Source organism: Leucoraja erinacea, chromosome 30 (assembly GCF_028641065.1).
Source record: "Leucoraja erinacea ecotype New England chromosome 30, Leri_hhj_1, whole genome shotgun sequence".
Lineage (NCBI taxonomy): Eukaryota > Metazoa > Chordata > Chondrichthyes > Rajiformes > Rajidae > Leucoraja > Leucoraja erinaceus.
The window spans coordinates 3,886,267-3,903,273 of record NC_073406.1 but is presented as its reverse complement, the minus strand read 5'-3'; the positions used below and the strand labels follow the sequence as shown (position 1 = coordinate 3,903,273).

Sequence of the window (17,007 nt, the reverse complement as noted above, 5' to 3'; positions counted from 1 at the left end):
CAGAAAAACGATTTACAGGGATGCTTACAGGGAGGGCCTGAGCTACAGGGAAAGGTTGAACAGATTAGGACCTTATTCCTTGGAGCACAGGAGGATGAGGGGGTGATATTACAGAGCAGAGGTGTATAAGATCATGATGGGAATAGTTCAGGTAGATGAACAGAGTCTCTTGTCAAGAACCAAAGGTCTTAGGTTTAAGGTGAGAGGGGAAAGATTCAATAGGAAACTGAGGGACAACCTGAGGGACACTCAGAGGTTGGTGGGCATATGGAATGAGCTGCCTGAGGAGGTAGTGAAGCAGGTACTTTCACATCATTTAAAAGATACCTGAACAGTGGACAGGTACAGTGGCACAGCGGTAGAGTTGCTGTCACAGCGCCAGATACCCGGGTTTGATCTTGACTATGTGTGATGTCTGTATGGAATTTGTACGTTCTCCCTGTGATAAAGTGTCAGTGTTGTCCCTGTGACAAAGAGTCAGTGTTGTCCCTGTGACTACTTGGGTTTTCTCCGGATGCCCCGGCTCCCTCCCACATTCCAAAGACGTGCAGGTTTGTAGGTTCATTGGCTTCTGTAAATTGTCCCTCGTCTGTAAAATAAAACCAGTTTAATGGTGATTGCTGTGCCTTTGCTGTTTCCGCGCTGTATCTCTAATCTATGGTACATGCATAGGAAAGGTCTAATTCTATGGTACATGGATAGGGTAGCAAAGGGATATAGGTACAAGAAACTGCAGATTCTGGCATTGTTCATAGAACACCAAAGCGCTGGAGTAACTCGGTGGATCAGGCAGCATGTATGAAGGTCGTAGATGGGTGATGTTTCAGTATGAAGGGTCCCAACCTGAAATCTGGCCTATCCATCTCCTCAATAAATGCTGCTTGACCTGCTCAGTTATTCTAGCACGTTGTGTTGAATAATATCAATTTCAAACTGGGACTATATCTGGTTTCACTTCAAAACTAATCAATTTTAAGCAGCAGGAGGTCCCTCTGCCCCTTGAGATTGTTCTGCTGATTAGTAAAAGCATGGTTGGTCTTATTGTAACCATTCACCCAGGATAACCTTTCACTCCATTTACTCTACCCATGCTATAACAACAAACAAAAACTCTGCTTCCAACCCCCTATGTGGAATTCAGTTACAAAGACCTCAAGAGAGAAGAAAAATGCCTTTACTCTGCATCAATTATATCAAATGCTCGTTTTATACCCTAGTATGTAGTCAGATAAAAGTATTTAAGGTTAAAACATTTTTTACTGTCTTCATTAATACTGCCGAAGCACTTTCCTCAAACATCATTAGCAACTGTTGTCCTCTGCTCATAGTGGTTCAATTCTCTCAGCCCTTAGCACTGGTCCGACTGAAGCTTTCTGGATAAATGTACTTAGTTTCTCAGGTCTTCAGATAGGAATTTGTGTACTGTACATCGCAGCCACGCCTTTCATGAAATGCTATCTTTGGCACCTGTGCCTTTGCAATATGAAACTTGTGCATTCACTTTTCTAAGAATAGATTGGCTTGACAGAAAGTGAAGGCAAGATATCCTCATTTTTAGCCATGTTTTCTGACGTATTTGATCTTTCTGAGCTCAAAATGAAGGGATTAACAGTCTTTGGGAACAGAAAGTAGTTCATGAGCTAAAGGGGAGGTGTTTCCTCTGGAATTTTATTTTTTGTATAACACACATCATGTTGTCGCCTCCATACTTGAATGACAGCCAACTGCACCTCTCCGTCATTTCTTTCATCCCAGCAGCCTGTGCGCTCTTAGGTTTTGGCCCAACATCTAATTGCATGGGAATTGCAACTCATCTTTAAAAAGGTAAATTCCTTCAATTTCAAGTAACACCCCTCTACCTCATCTCTTTCTTGTGCGCACCCCCTATCACCCACCCCGTCACCCTGCAATATATATATATATATATATACATACTTACTCCCATCCCTGTGCCTCTCATTTTATTTTTATCCCTCTCCCTCTCTTCCCCTTTCCTCTTGCACCCACATCCCTCTCTGGTCACTCTTATTGATTGTACAGATAGTAAGTAGGTAAGTAAGTAAATGTTATTTATATAGCACGTTTAAATCAACTCGCGTTGAAACCAAAGTGCTTTACATAGAAGAAATAATTAAGTTTCCGTACATCGATAGAAAAAGAAAAAAGAAAAAAGACACCACATTATAGAATTCAACATGAATGTGGGTTAAATCATTCTTTCCCTCTAATTCTTGGCTTTTAACTGCTGTCTCCGTTACTTCCCAAACCTTTGCTTTGACTCCCTCTCTTCCAGGCAAAAGTTGGAAGACTTTGTTCTCACTTTCCACGTCAGCAGCCTCCACAGTCTGAAGAAGAGTCTCGCCCCCGAAACGTCACCTAGTCCTTTTCTCCAGAGATGCTGTCTGACCCGCTGGGTTACGCCAGCTTTGTGTGTCTATCTTCACATTCAACAGCGCATCCTCCCTTATTTCATAGAACTTCAACATGATTCCATCACCATCTACCCATCCCATCCAATCCAGCAACTGCAGTTGTTACCGTGATTTCCAATCACTATCTCATTTTGTGACATTGTGTCAAATTTTATTTCATTGCTTCTTAACAAAGGATTTGGGTATATTGAAGCTGTGTTGAACCATATGCTGAAGCTTAATAGGGCATTCATTTCAAAAGGTCATGTAATTATGGAATCCAACAAACTATAACTAGATTTCATCATGAACATTTTATTTTACCACAGTTGTCATCCAAGATGTACAAAAAAACAATACTAAAAGATTATTGTACAACAAATATAACATGAAACAGAAAGACACAGGAGTGAACATTTGGCTATTGGGAGTCCTTTATGAAATGAGGAAACTGCAAACCTTTCCACAAATTATTTGAGGGGAATGCCATTGTAAAGTAGCAATTTCTGGTATAAATACTCATGCAATATTCTCTTAACATGAAAATATACCATTCATAACATCTTTTGTGGCTGTGCAGTATCAAGTTATCGGTTTAGAAAACAAAGAACTGCAGATGCCGGTTTACACCAAAGATAGACGCAAAATACAGGAGTAACTCAGTGGGTCAGGCAGTGTCTCTGGGTGACTTTTCAGCTCGGGATCTTTTCAGTCTGAAGAAGGGTCCCGATCCGAAACATCAGCTATCCTTTTACTCCAGAGAAGCTGCCTGTCCTGCTGAGTTACTTCAGCACTTTGTGTCGATCAAGTTGTAGGTGTGTTATGTTAAGTATCTTTTCAAGTACTATCTATTTCAAACCATTAAATAAGATATCAGATATCAAGATTTCTGTGACTCGCCCTTCCCACAAAACTGCAGTTATATACTGTATCCTGAAAAACAATTTAATTATTCCTTCTGTACCACAAAGCAAAGTTTATTTTGCAAATATTTTTGTATAATTGTATCAATGGTGGTTTGTTTAGAAGCTTTTAAATGTCATCCTCCACATGTTAAATCAATTCTATAATTAATTTGCATCTCATAGTTACCATTTAGATCATAAAAACCTGCTACAAATGTAATACAAATATATAATCAAGAAGCTTGCAGTTAATCAGAATTCTGTGATAATTATTCCTTTTAAAACAGGGCACTGAGATTGTTTGAGATTTTTCAAAGTGAATTGCACTATTGTAACTGTATGTGCATAGTCATAATCCAACAAAAAGTCGCTGGTTCTCCTTGTTAAGAAAAGTAAAGATGTTTCCGGAGAAAGTTGAACGAACCAGGAATCTGCTTATACACTCCAATAGCTTCTTCGTTTTCTGAAATATTTCTTGTCACCTGGAAAATAGACATATTTTAAACTGTGTCTTTAACATTGTCCATTGCAAACCACATGGGGGTAAGCAGACTTATATTTTAAAAAATACACGAAAAGCTTACAAAAATGTGTGGAACTGCAGATGCTGGTTTAAAGCGCAGACAGACACAAAGTGTTGGAGTAACTCAGTAGCTCAGGCAGCATCTCTGTAGAAAAGGAATAGGTGATGTTCTGGATCAAGACCCTTCTTCAGACTGAGAGGGAAATGCAAACTATATCTCTCGTTCCCCGTTCTGCTGACACTCGTTGACATTGTCTATGTTTAGAGATACAGTCCCTTCTGCCCACCGAATCTGTGCTGACCAATGATCACCTGCACACAAGTTCCATGTTATCCCAGTTTCGCATCCTACACACTAAGGACAATTTGCAGAAGCCAATTAACCTACAAACCTTTGCAAAGTGGGAGAAAACCGAGGCACCCAGAGAAAACCATGCGGTCACAGGGAGAACATGCAAACTCTGTACAGACAGCATCTGTAGTCAGGATTGAACCCAGGTCTCTGGTGCTTTAAGGCAGCAACTCTACTGTTGCGCCAATGTGCCATCCTATAAAGGAAAAACTAATTGAAAAAGTTAAATCCTATCCACAAATATCTAACACTGGACTGAGAATACTATCCAGATAAATAAATGCAAGCTTAGAAACATCTGGGTCACCAGATCTGCTGAAACTACAGTATAAATGTCATTTGGGCTTAAAATAAAATAACTCACCCTTGTTAGTAACGTTTGGAGGTCTTCTTCTTTAGCAAATTCACTGAAGACACGCACTAATGTTTTAATGTACCAAGATCCCTCTTTTTTATCTCGCCAAGACACATAGCCTAAAGGAAGAGTTCAAAACCATCTTTATGATCTATTGCCACATCAAAGTACAGGGGAAAAACATATATCAAGCTGAAATTCCAGTCATGGCCTGCAAAAATCAATGGTGATTGTCAAAACTATCACTGCATATCAAGGGCCCATCAAATAATGAGCCCAAACATGGAGTATCACTTATCATTGTTGTTCACCATAGTCTCAGCTATTGCAAGCCACTTAGTAAGATTCACTAACCCTTGTATACACATTCAGAATTTAATTTTAAAAAGTTAAGCTAAAGAGCAACTAAAACAAGATAACTCCAAACGCAGATGTAATTGAATTTACAATCCTCTAATTCAGTGGTTCTTAACCTTTTTGGCCCCACGACCCCATCAGACATTCTTGGTCAGTACCGTGACCCCCGAAACAAAAAATGGGAAAAAAACAGCCCGATTTATTAAAACATGTTTGCCAATACTCAGTCAATGAGATGGCTGAAATTGCTTCACAGCCATCAGGCGATCAAAACGAGGATGAATTCTCGACAGGCAGCACCTCATGTCAGCGTCGATCACAATTGTGCCTATTGCGTTCCCTCGTTTTCAGAGTTACCATGGTTGAGAATCCAGCCTCACAGCGATAGGTTGAGGGGGACTGGACCAACTCTTCGAAAAAACAGTCTAATTCAATAATGGGGTGGAAATTGGGTCTGGGTTTGGTACCGAACACCATCTCTGGGAATACAAGTTATTCCTGCTGGCAAAAAATGGGATGTGCTGTTCAATGGAATCGTTTATAACTCATCACTTACATAAGTGACTTCATCTCTGAACTCAGAGGTAGCATTTACGTTTTAATGGATGACACCAAACTCAGTGTATAGTTAATACTGAGGATTGCGTTGGTGGCATTAATAAACTTGGCCATGTATCTCATCAGCAAATGGCCTTTCATATAAATGCCGCCCCATCAAACCATTCTGTCAAAGCATGATTATAAAACAGCACCAAACACAAAGTGCTGGAGGAACTCAGCGGGTCAATGGAGAACAAGGTCATGTGGTGCTTCGGGTCGGGTGGGGGGGGGGGTGACGGTGAGGGGAAGCTGGAAAAGAGAAGTGACGGTGGGACAAAAGTTAACATATGACGAGCATTTGATGGCACTGGGCCTAGACTCGTTGGAGTTTAGAAGGATGAGGGGGAACCTCATTGAAAGGTACCGACCAATGCAAGGCCTGGGTAGAGTGGATGTGGAGAGGATGTTTCCACTAGTGGGAGAGTCTAGGACCAGAGGGCACAGCCTCGGAATAAAAGGAAGTACCTTTGGAAAGGAGAGGAGAAATATCTTTAGCCAGAGGGTGGTGAATCTGTGGAATTCCTTGCCACAGGTGACTGTGGAGGCCAAGTCTTTGGGTTTTTTTTAAAGTGGAGGTTAATTAGTGATGGTGAGGTGAGAGATGAACAAGTGTTGGAGATAGGATTCCTGAAATGGGTTTGGATGCCAGCAGGTACACAAAATTGCTGGAGAAACTCAGCGGGTGCAGCAGCATCTATGGAGCGAAGAAAATAGGCGACGTTTCGGGCCGAAACCCTTCTTCAGACTGATGGGGGGTGGGAGGGGAGAAGGAAGGAAAAGGGGAGGAGGAGGAGCCCGAGGGCGGGCGGATGGGAGGAGACAGCTCGAGGGTTAAGGAAGGGGAGGAGACAGCAAGGGCTAGCAAAATTGGGAGAATTCAACATTCATGCCATCAGGATGCAAGCTGCCCAGGTGGAATATGAGGTGCTGTTCCTCCAATTTCCGGTGTTGCATTACTGTTCATTCCTAACATAATCATTAAAATCCTGTTAAAAGTTCTGTTAAACTGACTAATATATATTATAGGTAAGTAGCTGATCAAGCCCCAAAATGTGCAATATGGATCTTTATTCCCGACTCATCAACTGGATAGGTGTAATTACCTGGAAATGTGGAGTACGAAACTAATATATCACTGGGGGTTGGTAAACTCGATACTGCATCGGGCTCATCCTCCGCTTGATATGGGGAAGCATCGGTCTGTAAACTGCTGGTTTCAGAGGATTTATCAGGAGCCCAGTCCATTTCCTCTGCTTTGTGGAATCCTGTGTCTTTTTGTTCTGCAAGAAAGTTGAAGTTCAACTCTAAATTCATGGTTTGATATTTCAGTAAATTTGCATACACGGATATAGAATGCAAAAGAGATCCCTGTCATTACATCATCGGTCTCCTTTTCTCTCTGCAAACGTTGTTTTTTAATATTCTCCATTTATTCTGATCTCCATTTCAAAAGTGCACTCGCCCCTAATTTCTAAGTTGTAGGAAAGACACTTATGGATAGACACAGTGAAATATAAAGGGATCACAAGGCAAAATAAGTTGACGACACAGTAACATAGAGGGAGTGACCATAAGCAGCAGCAAAGGGAATTGGATATGTACTTGAAGAAACTTAAATAGAATGGGAAGACAGTGAGATTCTCAGCTAATATGCTAGGAACATTACAGTGTACAACTTTCTTATAAATGCTATGAAAAAAAGATAAATAATACTTGACAAACTATGTTTTGATGAAAAAAGACAAAGTGCTGGAGTAACTCAGCGGGCCAGGCAGCATGTCACCTGTCCATGTTCTCCAGGGTTGCTGCCTGACAAGCTGAGTTTCTCCAGCAGTTTGGGTCTTTTTTGTAAACCAGCATCTGCAGTTCTTTGTTTCTAAAAGTTTTGATGAATGTTTTGCCCTGAATAAGGTTCTTCAATAAGGTCGAGTGGTGAATCTCTGAAATTATCTGCCACAGAAGGTAGTTGAGGCCAGTTCATTGGCTATATTTAAGAGGGAGTTAGATGTGGCCCTGTGGCTAAAGGGATCAGGTGGTATGGAGAGAAGGCAGGTACAGGATACCGAGTTGGATGATCAGCCATGATCATATAGAAACATAGAAATTAGGTGCAGGAGTAGGCCATTCGGCCCTTCGAGCCTGCACCGCCATTCAATATGATCATGGCTGATCATCCAACTCAGTATCCCGTACCTGCCTTCTCTCCATACCCCCTGATCCCCTTAGCCACAAGGGCCACATCTAACTCCCTCTTAAATATAGCCAATGAACTGTGTGGCCTCAACTACCCTCTGTGGCAGAGAGTTCCAGAGATTCACCACTCTCTGCGTGAAAAAAGTTCTTCTCATCTCGGTTTTAAAGGATTTCCCCTTTATCCTTAAGCTGTGACCCCTTGTCCTGGACTTCCCTAACATCGGGAACAATCTTCCTGCATCTAGCCTGTCCAACCCCTTAAGAATTTTGTAAGTTTCTATAAGAATATAAGGCTCGAAGGGCCGAATGGCCTACTCCTGCACCTATTTTCTATGTTTCTATGTCACCAGCTGCTCCATTAAGGACCAATTGTAACTGACAAGGCGGCACAAAATGTGCAGCGGTAGAGTTGCTGCCTTACAGCGCCAGGGAGCATGGTTCGATCCTGACTACGGATGCTGTCTGTACGGTGTTTGTACCTTTTCCCCATGATCTGCGTGGGTTTTCTCTGGGATCTCTGGTTTCCTCCCACACTCCAAAAACGTGCAGGTTTATAGGTTAATTGGTTTGGTATAATTATAAATTGTCCTAGTGTGTGTAGCATAGTGTTAGAGAGTGGCGATCGCTGGTCGGCATTGACTCGGTGGGCCGTAGAGCCTGTTTCCGTGCCGTATCTCCAAGCTAAACTGAACTAAATTCATTATTTTCATGCCGCCAAATGGTAACCTAATTATACAACTCAGCACTTACCTCCACCACAAGCTTGAATGAAGAATATTTTGGGCTTTTCGCGCAGTGTTGGACTATGCAAACCATCAAAGTAGCTGACAATATGTTGCACTGGTATTGGGGGAGTTCCATCCACTCCGTATATTGCACCAGGAAATTGTCGGTGTGGTGCCTGAGTACAGTAACAAATGTACAACTTTCAACATCATTACAGCACAAAAAGCACATAACCCCAAGAGTTGTAACCCCATCAGTCTGAAGAAGGGTCTCGACCCGAAACGTCACCCATTCCTTTGGAGCGAAGGAATAGGTGACGTTTCGGGTCGAGACCCTTTGGGTCTCGACCCGAAACGTCACCTATTCCTTCCAAGGATGGTCTCGACCGAAACGTCACCTATTTCTTCGCTCCACTGATGCTGCCTCACCGGCTGAGTTTCTCCAGCATTTTTGTCTACCTTCGATTTTTCCAGCATCTGCAGTTCTTAAACATAACTCCAAGAAATGTGGCTAATACTGTTACTAATAGATTATTCACTCATACAGTACATGATTTTGGTTGAAATATAATGAAGTGGGAATTCGAATCAATATAGGAAAAATTGTTCTCCACATCTTAATCTTGCCTCTGGTCTTTAATAACTATTAACAATCATAGTGGTATCCATTTCCTGTGTTATCATCTCCAGCCTTTGTGACCATCCCCACCTTCTCTCTCCCCCCCCCCCCCCCCCCCCCCCCCCACCCCCACTTCATCTCCCCCTCTGCACCTGGATCCACCTGCCATTTGCTAACTCTGGTAAGCTCTTCCTCTCACCTCTTTCTACCAGACATCTTCCCCTCTATTCAGAAGAATGATCCCAACCCGAAATGCAGTCCGTCCGTATCCCTCCATAGACCTGACTCGATCTTCCAGCTGTATGGTTTTTGCTCATCTGTTTCCAGCATTCGGTTTTTAATTCAGTTCTTTCAAAATGCTTTATGTAAGGGTTTACACTTACCTTGCTGGTGACTCTGTCCTTTGCAGCAATAATAAAGAAGTTACAACTTCATCACAGTGGATTTTATAATCAAGTTATGCATAAAGGTTAATTAAGCATTCAATATTTCACACAATAATTGTCATGTAATAGGAGCAGAATTAGTCCATTTGGCCCATCAAGCCATTCAATCGTGGTCCATCTATCCTTTCCTCTCAACGCCATTCTCCTGCCTTCTCCCCACAGCCCCCGACACCCTTAATAATCAATAATCTGTCAATCTCCACCGTACAATATTAACTAGGCCTTCACAGCTGCCTGTGGCAATTAATTCCAAACCAGGATTTCCAAGTCAGACTCGGCAAGAATGCAACAATAAAACGGACACTGGAGGTAGATAATTGTTAATTGATAATGGAACCAAGGAGAACAATTGCAAAACGGAGAGAGATGAAACGAAAACAGCAACTGCATCCTATTCAGATAATACAGATACATGGAACTAAATGTTGCCACTGATCAATCATGCTGCTGAGGTCCACATCATGACTCACCTGATTGCCATGAGAAAGAATAACTACAACACAGCAATCATAATGTGCATGGTTCTCCTGTGCCAGGCTCTTCAGTTCCTCCAACATAAGCTGTAAAAAAAAGACATAAATTATAAAGGAAATAACATTGATCTCAAAAACCGTAGTGACAATGCAAAGTGGCCAGGAGAAAAATGTAAAGGAAAAAGCAACAGGTCCCTCTACGCACTATAATAGAAACATAGAAAAATAGGTGCAGGAGTTCAGGCCCTTCAAGCCAGCACTGCCATTCAATATGATCTTGGCTGATCGTCTAAAATCAGTATCAGGCCTGCTTTTCCCCCCATATCCCTTGATTCCTTTAGCCCCAAGAGCTAAATCTAACTGTCTCTTGAAAACATCCAGTGAATTGGCCTCCACTGCTGCCTTCTGTGGCAGAGAATTCCACAGATTCACAACTCTCTGGGTGACGAAGTTTTTCCTCATCTCAGTCCTAAATGGCCAACCCCTTATTCTTAAACTGTGACCCCCTGGTTCTGGACTCCCACAACATCGGGAACATTTTTCCTACATCGAGCCTGTCCAATCCTTTAAGAATTTCATATGTTTCAATAAGAACCCCTCTCGTACTTTTTAGATTCCAGTGATTAGTGTTTAAGTTTGGAAATACTCACTTGTTTGGTCAAATTCTTTCGAACGATAATTTTAAAGCTCAACGTCTCAAAGAGATTTTGGACACTTTTGCAATCAACGTCAGAGCCCATGCGAGATTTCAAATGACTGTTTGGCTGGAAGTCCACATTGTTGATGATCAAACAACATCCTCTAGGATTGGCCTCCATTCTGTAAACCTGGAAGTAAGCAATGGGGAAAAAGTGTACTCAATTCCGTGCTGTAAATTCTGATAACTCTAAGGCATATGCTGAAAAAAGAAAAGTAATTTCCAGCCATTATAGGCACATCTAGATAATGTAATGTGTTTTGTTTCACAGAAATATAAACTAATGTAATAATTAACTTTCAGAGAAATCCAATAAGTATTCGGATGGATATTTTAAAGGAAATTGAAGTGATTTGGTAGACAAGGAAAATATGGCAACGCTAGGAACTGCAAATCTATATGTTTTTGGAGTGTGGGAGAAAACTGGAGCACCCGAGGAAAACCCACGCAAGTCACGGGGAGTACGTACAAACTCCAAACAGACAGCACCCGTAATCAGGATCAAACCCAGGTCTCTGGCGCTGTAAGACAGCAGCTTTAGTGATGCACCACTCTGCCAACTTGTGCAACAACTAACAATGACAACTAAATGGAGAGTAACTTTGTATAAGACACTCACAGTCAACTATCAAACTTTTTCAGTAAATTTCTCCAGTCCCAACACAAAGGAACTGAATGGTTATCAGCCGGCCCTTAGTTAATATCATAATAAAGTATATATTCCATCTTTGTAATATTATACTGGTTTGGATTTGCACACAAATGATGTACAAAAATAGAATAGCCTTTTTTTATTTGTCATTCAGACCGAAGTCTGAACGAAATTTAAGCAGTCATACATACAATAAAAAAACAACAATAAACACATATTAACATCCACCACAGTGAGACCACCCAACATCTCCTCACTGTGATGGAGGCAAAAGTCTTTGGTCTGCAGTCTCTTCCCTCCTCTTCTCCCTCTTCTCCCCATTTTATAGGAGTTTACAGGTGAAGGCTCTGTGTACAAGGCAGCCAGGTAAAGGCTCTGTACACAAGGCAGCCAGCCAACAGTCAGTCGCTTGTCTTTTTGTTTTTGTTTTCACTTTTAATTTCAAGTTTTTTTGTACACTTGTGTGTTGTGATTGTCAACAGAGCAACTTTACTCTGGGGATGAATACATTTTTATCGTATCGTATTATAACTATTACCTTCCACGTCAATCAATATCATTTCGAAATTAAAAATAGGAGTGAATATCTTGCTTTGATGATGATTTAAATACTCACAATGTCATACTTTTGCGCTTGTTTGATAGTTGGTTTTCTTGGACCCAAGAAATCAGGATCCGTACCTGCAAAATGAGGATGATTATCATGACACAGCTCCCTCCGTGTAAAGATTCCTCGCCAAGTTACCAAAGCTGTGATTTAAAACTGATTCATGTTTAACATTAGACTTCCCATTTGTCGCTATTCGTCTATATGCCCGCGCCACACTTCATAATTTTATTCCTTAATAATTCCCCTTGATAAGACCTTGTTTTCACAAATTGATCAAATTTCTGCTTCTTGTACTTTGAAGATGTGTATAATTGCACCAATTTTCCTTTGTTCTGTGAGTGGAGCCCGAGAAACACTGAACAACGTTTGTGCTCTTTGTAGATCTCGCCACTCCCGTCTGACGATATCGATTAAAGATTGGTTTGGTTTGGTTGTTGTCTGCTTTAAGAAGCGAGCTTTAACAGAACATTGAAGATATGTCTAAAATGTTAACTCTGTTTCCCTTTCTGCATTAATATTTCCAGCATTATGTTTTATTTCTGCATATGCAAATGTACTCCACAGTAAGTCCTGTTCATCATTTACACACGATACCATGATTCCTCAAATCCTAAAATATAAGCATCAAGTTTAAATCTTTTCATGGACTTTCTCCTCCTTACCTCTGGAAATGCTTCAGATCTCATATGCCCCAGTTGTCAAACTCTCTACACCACCAGCTTATTCAAGGCTCAATGGCAACTCAAATATCTATCCCCTACCTCACCATGCCAATTAGCAGCTGTGCTTTTGATCCCCTGCACCATAAATCCTGTATCTCTCTCACAAATCTTCTGCATCTCCCTCTTAGAGCTTCCTAAATACCCACTTCTCTAACCAGGATTTTGAATATTCCTTCGAATATCGATGTGAACTCTTTGAATCCCAAACATGTGCCTTCCACTTCCAAGGACAAGGGCAAGCAGATGCACGAGGTCATCACCCCCTTCAAGATGCACGCAGTCCTGACTTAGAACAGAGAATAGTACAGCAAACGAGCAGGCCCTTCAGCCCACAACGTCTGTGCCAAACATGATACAAACCAATTCTTATCTGCCTGCATATAATTCATATCCCTCCATTCCCTGTACCTCCATGTGCCTCTCCAAAAACCTCTGAAATGCTGCTATCGTACCTGCCTCCGTCACCAATCCCAGCCACGCATTTCCACCACTCTCTGTAAAAACAAACTTGCTCTGCACATCAAATTTACCCTTTGTCCCTCTCACATGAAGCTATACCCTTTAGTATTTGATATTTCTATTCTGGGGTTCTGACGGTCTACCCTATCTAAGCTCTCATAATTCTGTACACTTCTATCAGGTCTCCCCTCAACCTCCAGTGTTCCAGAGAAAACAATCCAATGTCCAACCTCTCCCTGTAGCTAATACCCACATATCATTCTGGGAAACCTCCTCTGCAACCTTTCCAAAGCCCCGCATCTTTTCTGCAATGGGGCGACCAGAACTGCACGCAATACCCCAAATGCGGCCAAACCAAAGTCCTATAAAGGCTGCATCGTGACTTAGTGATTCTTATACTCAATGCCCCTTCCACTGATGAGAAACATACCATATGCCTTCTTTACCACTCTATCTACTTGTGTTGCCACTCTCAGGGAGTTATAGACTTGGACCCCGAGATCACTCTGTACACCAATGCTGCTAAGTCTCTTGCCATTAATTGTATATTTTTCCCTGACATTTGACCTACAAAAGTGCAACACCTCACGCTTGTTCAGATTAAACTCCAAATACCGTTTTCCACCTATTTCTGAAGCTCACCTATATCTCGCTATATACTTTAACTGCCTTCCTCAGAGTCCATGACCCTGGCAATCTTGGTGTCATCTGCAAACTTACTAACCACAGATAGACACAAAATGCTGGAGTAACTCAGCAGGACAGGCCTTGGACCCAGATAACTCAGCGAATCAGACAGCATCACCGGTGAGAAGGAGTGGGTGATGTTTCGGGTCGAGACCCTTCTTCATAAAATCTGTCTATGTTTACATCCAAGTCATTTACGGATGTAACAAACATGATCGGTCCCAGCACAGATCCCTGAGGAGCTCCACTGGTCACAGATCTCCAGCCTGAATATTGCTCCTCCACCACAACCCTCTGTGTTCTAGCAGCAATCCATGCAACTCCACTGTTAATCTGTGCATCTTTATCTTCTGGATCAGCCTACCATGGGGGACTTTGTCAAATGCCTTACTAAAATCCATGCAGACAACATCCACCTCCCTACCATCATCGATCTCCCTTTGTCACCTCTACAAAAGACTTGGTCAAGTTAATAAGACTTGACCTGCCTTGTGCAAAGCCAGACTGGCTGCCTTAAATGAACCCATTCTTTTCCAAATGGGAGCAAATTGTATCCTGAAGAATCCTCTCCAACAGCTTCCCTACCATTGATGTGAGGTTCATCGGCCTACAATTCCCATGATTCTTTCTATTTCCCTTCTTAAACAAAGGAACAACTTCAGTTACTCTTCAGTCTTCTGGGACCTTGCATGTGGCTAGGGAGGATGCAAAGACTCCTCAAGTCTCCTCTCTTGCTTCTCTTAATAACCTGGGATAAATCCCATCAAGTGCCCAGAACATAATTAAACAATTCAAATATCAAGTAATTGATTTCTTAAATATGCAGAACCAAATTCCTTAAGATTCTTTACATACATTGGACTGGGTCAGTAGTCTTTGGTCTGTCTTGCTGCGCGGGTCTGTATGTTTTCACTGGCACGTCAGGGATGAAGGGGCTGGGTTTGAAGGAGAGTCCCTTTCCCAGTAAATCAGCAAGACCACGTTGTCCAGTTTCATTCAGACTTTCCAAAAAAGCTGGGAATGCTCTTGTCCCACGAGTCTGCAGATCTATTATCAACCGTCGTGCCTGGTCTCTGCGTGTGCCTGAATTCTACAGTCAAATTATGATCATGTAGTTTTGAAAGATTAGCATGAAAACAGACCAGTCCACCCACCGAGTCCACATCGGCCATCAATCACCCAGTCACGCCAGTTCTATATTATACCATTTCCCCATCCACTCCCTACACTTGGGGCAATTTACAGAAGCCGATTAACATCTTGTGGGAGGAAACTGGAGCTCCTGGAGGAAAGGGCTAGCGAGTAATAGGTGGATCTCTCAAACAGACAAACAGACTCAGGCATAGCTGCTTCCCAGAATTCTCAGACTAGTTTCACTATAAATTAATTCCACTGACATGCCACGTGATCACCTTCCGCCCCCCCCCCCCCCCATCCCGAGCCAAAAATGTACCTTGTAGCGCCGCCTTGATCTGTGCATTTTCACGCCACCCCTGCATCTCCCTTGTAGTTTTGGAAGAAAGTTTCTTGTTTTTTGAGGGTGTCAAAGCCAGGCGATTGTATGTATGCACTGAGTAACTGCAGATTCAGTTTCACTGTACATGTATAGTGACACAAAATGGCAGTAACTCATCTCATCTCTCATCTTTGGAGAGAAGGAGTTGGTTGTTGTTTGATACAGCTGAATAGCTTACTAGATTCATTTATGACAGTCGCGGGAGAGGGAAAGTGGACAATGTGGAAAAGTATAAAGAGAATGTACGGTGTGAAAAGGACAGATCAAAGCAGACGTTGGTCAAAGGAAATGTTGAATGGTTCAATGTTGGCTGAGGGGAAAGTGATAGGTGGGTCTGTGGCGCTGGAGTGTTTTATTTATTTACTTAGCAATAGCAACCGAGGCCAGGGACTATCTTATTTACACGAAGTTGGACACTAGATGCAGGAAGATTGTTCCCGATGTTGGGGAAGTCCGGATAAGGGGAGCTTAAGGATAAGAGGGTGTTGTTTGAAATCGAGCTGAGAAGCTTTTTTTACAGAGAGTTCATCTCTGGAACTCTCGCCACAGAGGGTAAAGTGAGGCCAGTTGTGGCTATATTTAAGAGGATGTAGATGTGGTCCTTGTGGACAGATCAATCAGGGGTATGGAAAGAAGGCAGGTACGGGATACTGAGTTGGATGATCAGCCATGATCATATTGAATGGCGGTGCAGGCTCGAATGGCCTCTACTCCTGCACCTAATTTCTATGTTTCTATCTTATTCCTGTACATCACTCGGAATGTCCTGAGAAATGAAGCAGTTAAAGGAGCGGGGAGAGTGAGTGAAACTTGCCGGTGGCCCCAGCCCCTCTCAGGGCCCACTCCCTCTCACACCTCCACTTCCTCCATCATGTCCTTGGTGAAAATGCCTTTCTCCAGCAATCGGCTGTAGAGGAGTTCGGGTTGCAGGTCGGTCACCAGCTTGACGCGGTGTTTCTGTAGCAATCTTCTCTGACTCTCTTCCATCTTGGCGATGCGCCCCGATCTGCCTGCCTGGGGATCGGGTCTGCGCGGCCGTGACCCACTCAAGATGGCTGCGCGGCTGTGACCCACCCAAGATGGCTGCGCGGCCGTGACCCACTCAAGAATAGCTGCGCGGTTGTGACCCACTCAAGATGGCTGCGCGGCTGTGACCCACCCAAGATAGCTGCGCAGACTGTGACCCACCCAAGATGGCTGCGCAGCTGAAGGTTACACAGAAAAGCTGGAGAAACTCAGCGGGTGCAGCAGCATCTATGGAGCGAAGGAAATAGGCTGTGACCCACCCACGATGGCCGCGCGGCTGTGACCCACCCAAGATGGCTGCGCGGCTGTGACCCACCCAAGATGGCTGCGCGGCTGTGACCCACCCACGATGGCTGCGCGGCTGTGACCCACCCAAGATGGCTGCGCGGCTGCGACCCACCCAAGATGGCTGCGCAGATTTGACCCACTCACAGTAGCAATCAAAGCAATGTTACAAAATGTTGAGATTTTAAAAATCAGATAAAGCATAAAAATAAGTTTAATTTGACACCTAATTCACTTTCATATCTTCAGTATTAAAAAAGTTATGGCCATTTTCATACTCGGATATTTGGCATAAGTGTAGACACTTTATAAATATTCTTGTTTTGTTTTTTTGTATGCTGTTTCACACTTACTTTTTTATTCTTTTATTCTGTTCGAAATAAAGAATTAAACT

The 17,007-nt window shown here is 42.7% G+C and overlaps 1 protein-coding gene across 1 annotated transcript; it reads right to left on the bottom strand.

Moving 5' to 3' along the window:
- Positions 1 to 2,706: 2,706 nt before the first annotated feature.
- On the bottom strand, positions 2,707 to 16,325 carry casp9 (caspase 9, apoptosis-related cysteine peptidase). The gene is made up of 9 exons (XM_055659157.1): positions 16,158 to 16,325; positions 14,642 to 14,876; positions 11,925 to 11,989; positions 10,610 to 10,786; positions 9,957 to 10,046; positions 8,447 to 8,597; positions 6,607 to 6,783; positions 4,556 to 4,665; positions 2,707 to 3,798 (listed from the first exon to the last, which is right to left on the bottom strand). The coding sequence occupies exons 1-9, from the start codon at positions 16,287 to 16,289 to the stop codon at positions 3,700 to 3,702; spliced, it is 1,236 nt and encodes a 411-aa protein (XP_055515132.1). The 5' UTR covers positions 16,290 to 16,325; the 3' UTR covers positions 2,707 to 3,699.
- Positions 16,326 to 17,007: the final 682 nt, after the last annotated feature.